We start from the raw sequence: 12,331 nt of genomic DNA, 5'->3' as shown, positions 1-12,331 counted from the left end.
CACGCTGTTCGTTTTCAACCGTATCTGGTTGAATATACCCGATGTTCATTTTCAATCATTTTCTGTTGTATTTGGGTAACACATTTAGAGACCCTAATGTTAGTATCCTTTCTTTCCAGTGGCCTCCTTTTTCTTCTTTCACCATTTTTTCCCATCTCCTTTAATTTCTTAATCTTCAATTTTAAAAGCATTCATGTCCAAGTAAGTATTGTTTCAAATTTTTCATACATATACTTGTAATTCTTGTATTCATATATGTCAATTGTGTTAATATTGTTAATTTTTTTATATGTCAATTGTGTTAATATTGTCAATTGTGGTTAAATTAATGTGATTATTACTTAATTTTAGTATGTTAAGATAATCAGACATTGAGTTATATAATGATTGTATCAATCATACTAATGAAATATTAATTTAATTAAGTTGTTTATTGATGTTAGTTCTTATCTATAATAACTAATTAATCAAAATATGATAATTGTATATGGCATCCGATCGAAGTTGGATGCATCGTAGATTTGATGCAAGGAATAATATAACCGAGGAGTACAAACATGGTGTACAAAATTTCATCAATTTTGCTATGAAAGGGGAAGTTGATTCAATGGGGAGGATAAGATGCCCATGTAATGAGTGTGGAAATACATGGTGTAAATTACCCGACAATGTAACTTATAATTTGAATCGACATGACATTATGGAATCATATACTAAATGGGTTTTTCATGGAGAAAAGCGTAGGTCCAGGGTTGAAGTCGAGACTAGTTTGGCTAATAATGATCCTAGAGATGATGATATATATGATGACATGAAATGCTTCGAGACTTTGCAGATGCACATGGAAATTTCGGGAATGGTGAGGAGGAACCGAATACAATAGCAAATTTTTTTTATGAGATGTTATATGGTGCTTCTGAACCTCTTTATCCAAATTGTCCATATTCTACCACTTTGTCATTCATAAATATGTTGTTATATTTCAAGAACAAGCATGGTTGTAGTAATAAGGGCTTTGATGAGTTACTTGAACTTATTGGGTCAGTATTGCTGGAGAAACACAATCTACCTGAGACATATTATGATGTGAAAAAGATGATAAGTGGTTTGACTATGGGATATGAAAAGATTGATGCTTGCGAGACTGATTGCATGTTATTTTACAAGGAAAATATAAAAAGACATGTTGTGACATATGTCACAAAGGTCGATATAAGGACTGAAAGGATAACCAAAAGAAGCTAATTCCAAGAAAGATCTTGCGATACTTTCCACTTATACCGAGACTAAAACGTTTGTACATGTCTGAGCAGACTGCTAAGTGTATGACGTGGCACCATGATAGAGTCATAGTTGATGGTCAGTTATCTCACCCGGCAGATGGAGATGAATGGAAAGCATTTGATGCTAGATTTATGAGATTTGCAAAAGAGGCACGAAATATCAGACTTGGCCTTTCTAGTGATGGATTTGACCCATTTCGTGATCCACTTGCCAGGGATTATACCACATGGCCCGTTGTGGTGGTTATTTACAACCTTCCATCATCTATGTGCATCAAAGCTCCATATATGTTTATGCCTCTCATTGTTCCCGGTCATAATGATCCTACAAAAGACCTACATATTTACCTCCGACCGTTAATTGATGAATTGAAGCTATTATGGCATACAGGATTGGAAACATATGATAGGTCATCACGCACAAATTTTCAGATGAGGGCTGCACTAATGTGGACTATTAGCGACTTTCCAGCTCTTGCGATTTTAAGTAGATGGTCGAATAAGGGTAAGTTGTCTTGTCATGTATGTAGTGGTGATATCAAAGGCTTTCAACTGAGGAATGGTGGTAAGCCTTCTTTCTTTGGCACTGCTCGATATTTTTTGGAACCGGGTGATCCATTGAGGAGTAGCACAATGTTTGGAAAGAGAGAGGTTCGTTCTGTCACAGCTCGACATTCAGGTGGAAGAGCAAAGATTGTATGTGATCTTATACAATTTCCTCCTCCAAGAAAGTTAACAAAAAGACGACCTCGGGACTATGGTGTTACTCATAATTGGACTGATAATTCTCCATTTTTTGAGCTACCGTATTGGGAGACACTTGATCTTCGTCACAATATTGATGTCATGCATACTAAAAAGAATGTTTTTGAAAACATATTCTACACGATATTAGCTGACAAGAACAAGACCAAAGATAACTTAAAATCAAGGTATGATTGTGAGGAACTTGGTATTCGACGTGAGTTGTGGGTTCAAGATAGAGACATAATGCCACATGCTCCATATGCGCTCTTGAGGGAACAAGTTGATAATTTGTTTGAGTGGATTTCAACACTTAAACTTCCGGATGGTTACGTTTCAAATATATCTAGGTGTGTGAATTTCGAAAAACATACTATTCGTGGTATGAAATCGCATGATTGTCATTTTTTCATGCAAAAATTATTGCCTATTGTTTGTCGTAACTTATTACCGAGGCAAGTGGCTGATGCCATTATTGAATTGTCTAACTTCTTCCAAGATTTGTGCTCATCTACCTTGAAATACTCCGATTTGTTAAAAATGGAGAAAGATATTGTGAGGATAATGTCTATGTTTGAAACCATCTTTACTCCCGGTTTCTTTGACCCGATGGAGCACTTGCCACATTTGGCCACCGAGTGTAAGTTGGGTGGCCCTGTTACATATCGATGGATGTACCCTTTTCAAAGATTTTTACATGGATTGAAGACGAAAGTTAGAAGCAAAGCACATCCGGAGGGGTCAATGGCTGAACGTTATATCCAGGAGGAATGTGTGCACTTTTGTTCTCTATATTTTGAATCCAAAGTTGAAACAATGCACAATCGATTGCGTCATTACGAGGCACCCAAAACATGTAATGATCCTAACTTGTTAGAAGTTTACACGTATCCGGCTAAGCCCATTGAAAGAAAAGGGCATAGAATCTTGACGGTCGATGAAGATAGACTCATCAAATATTTTGTTCTTATCAACACAGCGGAGGTTGCAAAGTACTTGGGGTAAGGTCTTTAACAAATCTATGATATTTTTTTACTTTGATTTATTTTATTGTAATGACTATTATTTGTTTTTAGTAAATTTAACAAGTTGGTACATAGAAAATACCCAGAGTTTAATGATGTAGCAAAAGAAAGATTTCAAAAAGATCGATTCCTAAATTGGTTTGAAAGAATGGTTTGTGTCTAAACACATACATATAAATGTTTTTTATTGTCCTCAAATATTATAATTATAATGCACTTATATATATATATATTTTTAGGTAGCGGATGATCCACAACTCAATTTGTTTTTAAGGATTTAATAAAAGGTCCGATGCGCGATGTGGATATTTAAAATGGTTGCAACTTTAATGGTTACAAATTTGTTTGTGCAAATTGTAATGAACGCACTTCACCAAATTCAGGTGTGCTTGTCATTGGTAAGAAATATATGGTACTTAATTATTTTGTATCTATTGTTCTCTCATTTGTTATATTAATGCATTGCTTGTACCTAAGGAATTTACTCATTTATATGTAGGATCTTCATATGAGGGGAGTTTTGAAAATAATTATGATCGACTTGAAGAAATATTGAGCTTCATTACCGTAATGGGTATAAAGTTATATTATTTAAATATCATTGGTTTGATCATACAAAGCATGTCAAGGTGGATAGAAATAGGATGATAACGGTGGATGTTCGATCAACATTAAATGCGGAACATGTGTTCGTGTTAGCTAGTCAAGCTCATCAAGTGTATTATGCGAGGCATATTTTAAATCCAAGATCACCATGGTACACCATTTTAACAACAAAAAGTCGTTTTGTTAATGAAGAAGTGAAATCTAAAAGGAATTTTACATCTAGTGAAGATGCCATGCAAAATGAGGTTTCAAATGCTTAATCATCTCATGTCGAGCCCGTGATGATTCATGATCTTTCAATTTTTTTTATTGATTTGAGATTTGTTGAAAATGACAATTCTACGGATGAGTACAATGAAGAACAAAATCATGATGAAGACATGATTATTGATGAAGAAAGTGAAAGCGAGGAAGATGACATGGCTTAATTTAATATTTTAGTTATTTTACAAAAAATATGTTTCAGTTGAAAATTATTGTAATGGTCGTGTTTAATTTTTCAATTTTAATATTGATTTCTATTAGACATCAAATTTTTAAATATTCCTTTCTAATTAAAAATATTTATATCATCCACGAAATACACAACAAAAGTAAAATTCAACTGTACAGGTTTCAGTGTAGTGGAAACAAGATAAGTAAATATCAGAAAAGAGATGTGCATGTAGATGTTTGCATTTATAGGGATGGAGGGAGCCCTTCTCAATATGAACTATTTTTCTAGGGAAGGTGATGTGCATTGTGCCTGCACAAACAAATAGTCTCATGTAAATCATCTGTTTATAGTTGTAGTCACAACAGCATCACCTATTGCATCAGTACTGATTGGACATCAGAGTATGTAATTATTGGCTTTTTAACCGGTGGCACTAGTTCTATTATTGTTCCATGCAATAAATACAGGTTTCCTATTATTATAATGGAAACATCCACTTTAGTGAATTTGTTCCTTAGTTTTTATTGAGAAACAGGTTCTTGTTCTATAGTTTATTTTTCTTATCGATTTTAAAGTTTTAATATATTATATATATATATATATATTCTACAACTTTTTTTTGTTACCTTTTTTTTGTTTGTAAAATTACATATTATTGTTTGTTATTAAGTTATGAATTTTAAATTTAGAAGTAATGGCAACAACAATGATTTTTTACAATAGTAGCCCAAACTTCTCTAGTACTTCTTATTTACCATCTACCTCAAATTCATTTTCTAAATACTACCTCTGTGCGGCTGCTATAAGCCCTGTTTTTGTTGACATTGTACTATCTGGGAATTGTGGGCATAAATACTACCTCTATCTTTTTAAATACATCAGCTATATTTTTGCCTCTCTATTATTAATTAGTAACTTGTGGCATGTGAAATTATTAAATCCATTCACTTGTACATTCACTTATATTGTTAAAATTATCAGGTTCAAGAACTGAGTCTGCAGATTAATATATTATGAAATTTTACTTTTTGTGTTTTTTTTTGCTTTCTTGAATTTTATCGATATATCATCATCCTCGTGTATTTACATGTTTAAGCATAATGTAGCCTAAAATTTTAATTTTTCTCATTTGCATTAACGGAATATTGTGTTAAATAATTGAGTCGTATATCCTTGGTTCTTATGTAATTTAGGAGGTCGTGGAGCGTGCAACGGAAGAGGGGAATTCTCAGGATGCACCATTATCTCTAGCCAACCAAAGGAAACGTGATGTTGAACTATTGCTGGAGGTTTGTCCATCAAAGAAGGGAAAAGTTAAAATGTTCCCGTGCCATACTCTCACGGAGCTTGTTGGAATTGATGAAGTTTCCAAATATACCATTGCATGATACCCCACTGATACAAATCAAGTTTCAATCTAGTAGGAACTTTATAGTATTAATTCACAGGATCTTTGCACGGACATCTTACAGGACCATTATCTTCGGGTTTAAGATGTTCTTTAGCAAATTTAACGAAACTATCAACACTTACTTTATATTCTTCCTTACGATTAATCCAACTACGATCGAATGCTATCTATAAAGACATATAATTTGATATAATGAAATTATTAATTCAAAATTAAAGTAATTGAATAATTCAAGAAAGCAATCACATAAAAATTGCACTAATGAAAATTAAAAATAGTCAACATAAAATTTAAGTAAAAAATTAATAACAAAAATAAAAAAATTACTTACTTGAAGGTTTAAGAGGATTACATGGATAAAAAATGGACCAAACGGAGGAAACAAGGAGAGATCACGGTGAAATGAGGGTTTTTTGCGGCCACGAGAAAAGGAAAGAGAGAAGCAGCAGGGTTAGTAAATTCTCGATTAATTTCAGCAAAAAACAATCATTAACTTGCACAGCTAAATATGACTGCAGCTCTTTGTTATGACAAGGCTAAATACGACAACATACCGTCATAATGAAAAATAGACTCATAATAGTCAAAAATTTGCACGGTAAATATGACTGCTACGCATGGTTAAAGTAAGGCTAAATACGACGCAGTATCCTCGTAAATAATAAAATAGATGGATTTTAGTTTTTTTTTAAATAGAACGGTTCTTCATTGTAAATTCTAATACGACCGGATTATGTCAATTGTGATTGTAGATTTTGTTTTTCTCTAAAATTTATAGGAAACAAAAGTTTACAAAATATAGGCCTTAATCCTAACCCCCTAAAGTAGAATAAACTGGAATATTAATGCAAGTAGCTTTTAATTAGCTGCAAAGCATGGTTCTATATTCCCTCCTTTTCAATATAAAATTCAAATACAAACGGGAATTTTCCCACTTTTTCTAAAATATAAATATGACCTGAATCCGTCAAAGTTATTTCTAAAAACTTAAAAATGGCGGGTTTTTCCCCACCCTTTTTGGCTAAATTCAACGGAATTAAAAGGGGCGGCCGTATTTATCATTATATATGACGGATTTAATAAAACCTTTTTTAAATATGACCAGGTGGTGTAACTTTTTTGTTTGACTATGCGGAAAATTTTACCGTTTTCACCAAAAATATGAAATACGCCTGAATTCCATCGAATTTAGCCACTTTCTATTAAATCGGTAATTTATAGCTTTAGTTTCTTTTAGTGGGCCCTTGTTTTAAATAGGCATTTTGGACAATAATGTTCAAAAAATGTGTATTTTGGTCATTATATATTAAAAAATATAAAATAAATAAATTGTAATGAAATATTAAGAAAAACAAAATATATAAAGTAATAAACTTACTTATTTTAATAATTTATAAAATATATGACTAAAGTTAGTATATTTAATAAGCTTTATTATTAAGCGTTACCCTTTTTCAAATGGTACTATTTATTTTGTTTTCACGAGTTTTTGGTACCTCCAATTTTTGGTTTCAGTTATTCAATTATGTATATCTTATAATTATACTTTTGTATGTCTTTAAATTTTATTAAAGTTTTGATTACATCATTTATTCTTCTTCTACTTTTCTATATGTATTATAATTCTATTAGGTTTGGTTTATTTTTTTATCTTATACTTCTACATGTCTTATGATTTTACTAAGTTTAGTTTTATTTTTGTTTTTTATATTTTCTTCTATGAAATTTGGTTCTATTTTTATTTCACGCTTTTGGCTTTAACATTTGTGTTTTTAATTCGCATATTGGTAATTAAATATATTATACGTGTTTGATTTTATCAACTTTTCATTTCACCCTTTTTGAATTTCATTATAACTCTAATGGTATAATTTGTTTTTACTTATATATTACTTCTAATATTATATTTGTTATTTTACCCGTTTTTAATTACAATTCTTATATTGATTTCAACTCAGCATTCCTATTTCTCATATGATTCAATAGTATATTTTAATGAAATAATAAATTTTTGAAATCGTATAATAATTATAATATTTTTATCATATTCATAACACAAATATTGTAATCAATAGTTTGGGTGGGATTTTCTGAGTAAAAATTAGATTTTTTGACCTCACACTTATATTATTATGATTTTTATAAAATTATTTAAATAAATTATTGTACCCCTGCTTTACACTCATTATCAACTAACATTACTAAACGAGCAAGTGTTCTTTCTTGTTAAAGTGGCTGCATTAGAAAAATGACAACTATCTTCGTCGAAAAGATTTTGTGCACTTCTCAATTGAAATGGTTACGATTATACCACCCTCGAACATATCGCGTATCTCCTATACATAGTACATAGGTCATTCCTCACTTCATTTTACTTTATTATAAATAATGTCAAGTACAAGCGGTGCGGGAAAATGAGACATCTCAAGATACAGATTTAAAGTACTTGTTTTTACACTTTAGATCTAAACTCACATATGTTTTTAAACACTGATTTCTCATTTTATTTTTGTGTAATTATTTGATTAGAGTTTGTGTTTATCTTTTTTGCTGCTAGTATGCCAGGAGAAATAAGCTAGCGCGGCGGCCAATTTTATTGGAGCAGGAGAATGATGTGTTTATAAATCTAATTATAGTTCTAGTTATGGACCTAATTATTGTACTTGTTATATAGATCTAACATAATATCTTTTACTAATACGATTATTGTTGGATTATTTATTTAATCTAAACATAGTTTATTTATTAGCTTTTATAAATTGAATAAATCTGTTGCACAGACGTGAGTGTTTGCAGTAGAATATGTCTTTAGTTGGTTTTGATATTATAGTGAGGGTGGGAGTAGCTCCTATTTTGAAGGGACTCTCGGTAGTTTATATTCTTTACATGTATCCTATTTCATTATCTCTTCAATTCAAGTAAGTTTTCCATTCAATAACCCTGGAAGCAAGCTAGTGTATGTTGTGATTCTTGTCAAATCCCATCATCTGGTATCAGAGCATAACCATACACATATCTAAATCTTCGCACAATAAAACACGCTGAACTATCACAGAGAATGGAGACCAGGAAGGGTAAAGAAGGTTCATTTGGGTTGAGCTACCCACTACTTACAAAAACCAACTACAGTGCATGGGCTATGAAGATGAAAGTCTTCATGCAAGCCCATGGTGTGTGGGAAACCATTGATCTGAAGGACCCAAAAGCTCCAGCTGACGATAACGTGGATAAACGGGCGTTAACCATCATTTATCAAGGAATTACTGAGGATTTACTACTGGCCATTGTAGATAAAAAAACCTCTAAGGACGTTTGGGAGGCCATTAAGACAGTACACCTGGGTGCAGACAAGGGACAGTGAGCAGCCTGATGAGTTTTGTATGAGATTGAATGGCTTGGTAACGAACATCCGAACCTTTGGGAGAGCAAATTGAGTAAGCGTATGTGATAAAGAAAATCCTTCAAGCTGTTCCTTCAAAGTTTCTGCAGATAGTGTCAGCTATTGAACAATTTGGTAACCTGGAGACAATGTCTGTGGAAGAGACGTTTGGATCCCTAAAGGCTCGTGAGGATCGGATGAGTGGGCAAAAGGACAGTAGCGAACAACAACTTCTTTTGACAGAAGAAGAGTGGATGAAGAAGGAAAGAAATGATGGACTGTTGCTTCTCACTAGAGAAGAGTGGTTAAAAGGGGCACATAAAGGAGGCTCAGGCAGCAGTTCTAAACAAATGGGCAGAGAATTTGGTCGAGGTTACAGGGATAGAAGCAAGGTTCGATGTTACAATTGCTGTTCCAAGCTGAATGTCATAAGGCAAAGAGAGATAAGGAACAGAAGACTGAAGCAAACCTGACCCAGGCTGAATATGATGAACCCACACTTCTTCTCGGGATGACAGTAAGGGAGAGATGATTTTGTTGAATGAAGAGGGAACGATTCCATGTCTGAGCGTAACCGGCAAGGGAAATTGGAGTGAATCTAGTATATGGTATCTGGACAACGGGGCCAGTAACCACATGACTAGTCTCCGTAGTATGTTCAATGATTTGGATGAAACAATGACTGGAAAGGTAATGTTTAGCGACGGGTCAACAGTGCAAATATGAGGGAAAGACTCCGTGATTTTCAGAACTAACGACGAAAAGAAATGCAAGCTCAGACAGGTATACTTTATCCCAAATCTCTGTAATAATATTATTAGCTTAGGCCAGTTGTCATAAAGTGGTAGTAAGGTTCTTATCAAAGATGATTATATGTGAATTTATGATAAGAGTGACGGCTTAATTATGAAAGTGAAGAAATCTGTGACTGTACAGACTACTTATTAAAGATGACAGAGATGTATGTTTGTTAACAAAGTCGGATGAAATAACCTGGCTCTGGAACAAAATTATGATGTGACTGTTTTTCTAAGGAGGGTGATGTGCATTGTGCCTGCACAAACAAATAGTCTCATATAAATCATCTGTTTATAGTTGTAGTCGCAACAACATCACCTATTGCATCAGTACCGATTGGACATCAGAGTATGTAATTGTTGGCTTTTTAACTGGTGGCACTAGTGCTATTATTGTTCCATGCAATAGATACAGGTTTCCTATTATTATAATGGAAACGTCCACTTTAGTGAATTTGTTCCTTAGTTTTTACAAAGAAACAGGTTCTTATTCTATAGTTTATTCTTCTTCTGGATTTTAAAGTTTTAATATATTATATATCTATATATTCTATAACTTTTTTTTGTTACCTTTTTTCTGTTTGTAAAATTACATATTATTGTTTGTTATTAAGTTTTGAATTTTAAATTTAGAAGTAATGGCAGCAGCAATGAATTTTTACAATAGCAACCCAAACTTCTCTAGTACTTTTTATTTACCATCTACCTCAAATTCATTTTCTAAATATTACCTCTGTGCCGCTGCTATAAGCCCTGTTTTTGTTGACATTATACTATCTGGGAATTATGGGCATAAATACTACCTCTATCTTTTTAAATACATCAGCTATGTTTTTGCATCTCTATTGATAATTTGTAACTTTTCGCATGTGAAATTATTAAATCCATTCACTTGTACATTCACTTACATTGTTAAAATTATCAGTTTCAAGAACTGAGTTTGCAGATTAATATATTATGAAATTTTACTTTTTTTGTGTTTTTTTGCTTTCTTGAATTTTATCGATATATCATCATCCCCGTCTATTTACATGTTTAAGCATAATGTAGCCTAAAATTTTATTTTTTCTCATTTGCATTAACGGAATATTGTGTTAAATAATTGAGTCATATATCCTTGGTTTTTATGTAATTTAGGAGGTCGTGGAGCGTGCAACGGAAGAGGGGAATTCTCAGAATGCATGACTATCTCTAGCCAACCAAAGGAAACGTGATGTTGAACTATTGTTGGAGGTTTGTCCACCAAAGAAGGAAAACGTTAAAATGTTCCCGCTCCATACTCTCACGGAGCTTGTTGGAATTGATGAAGTTTCCAAATATACCACTTCTCAATCTTCTCTGGTCTGCATCCCAGAGCGCATTTCGAAGTCTGCATATTCTATTATCGGGAAGGTCCTGACAGATGTGACTAATATGGTTGAAGAAATAGAGGAGATCGAGGTTACACTTGCTAAACTTGACGAAGAGGTGCAGAAATTGGCTGCTCGTGCCTATCCAAACAGAGATAACGTGGCTTCTAAAATTTTATGGGAAGAGTACATTCAATAGATCACACATGACTTCTCCTCTTTGTGAGCGTTATAAATAGATTATTATAGAGGTAATAATATAAATTATTATTATTATTATTATTATTATTATTATTATTATTATGCTATCTAGACCTGACTTTTTTTCCAATTAATCTCATTTATCTCATACTATCTAGACCTGACTGTTTTTCCATTAGTGTTGTGCCAAAGTTTGCAAAATTGATGTGAAATGATATAATTCATGGTACTTTGATTGCAAAGTTAGGAATTATCAATTAGAAGAATGAAGTTAATGCTTTTATTCTCAACGTATAGGAACACATGTTATACTAGTTTATATTCTCCTTCAGTAGTTACTTTTCCAAATTTCTTGGATAAAACCAGAAAACATTATTCTAAATGCAATCTTGATTGTCATCCTCTCTACATTTAGGAACAAGTTACTAGTCCATTATTTCTTTTAGCAGGTTATTTACCAATATCTTAACAAATAGTGGATACTTCATGCCTGATTTTGTTATCATTATAGTGGACAATTCTAGGAATGGAAGTAGTCTAATCAAATTTTTATTCTTAACCACAGGATACGCGCTCAGATCATGAGGTGGACGAAGATGACAATGATGGTCATATAGACGACTTGGAATATCGCTTCCCACTTTAGCTGAAGATCCTAGCTTATGATTATTTTGTCTAAGAACTTTTAAAATTTTGTATGTGTCAGTTTGGTCTCAAACTTTAAAATTTGGCTATGTTTTACGGTCTCAAGTTACATATGTTGTATTAGGCATGAAGACATTGAACTAATGCTTGTTTATGTATGAATTTCAGTTTGGATTCTCTGATTTGCTCTTTTATTTTTTATTAATAGTTATATATCTAAAGAATTATACGGGAGGCAGCTTATTGGGAAATTATTTTACAATATTGAATTTTTAAATTCAACTGTTAATGGTTGAAACTAAATACCAATTTCCCAATAAGTTCGACAAGAGATGGTTGTATTTAACATACATAATCAGAATTAATCAACCATTTCCGGTTATTTATGAAATATATATTCAACAAAATTTGGTTGAAATTAATATTAAAACAATGGACTAGCTTACGAATCAACC

General features: G+C 32.5%; 1 protein-coding gene across 1 annotated transcript; it reads left to right on the top strand.

The window, feature by feature from the left end:
• Positions 1-487: 487 nt before the first annotated feature.
• On the top strand, positions 488-3,032 carry LOC141686277 (uncharacterized). Its single transcript, XM_074491321.1, has 3 exons — positions 488-859; positions 988-1,206; positions 1,314-3,032. Exons 1-3 carry the CDS (start codon positions 488-490, stop codon positions 3,030-3,032), a joined length of 2,310 nt encoding a protein of 769 aa, XP_074347422.1.
• Positions 3,033-12,331: the final 9,299 nt, after the last annotated feature.

Source organism: Apium graveolens, chromosome 9 (assembly GCF_009905375.1).
Source record: "Apium graveolens cultivar Ventura chromosome 9, ASM990537v1, whole genome shotgun sequence".
Taxonomy (NCBI): Eukaryota; Viridiplantae; Streptophyta; class Magnoliopsida; order Apiales; family Apiaceae; genus Apium; species Apium graveolens.
This window is presented reverse-complemented; position numbering and strand designations above follow the sequence as displayed.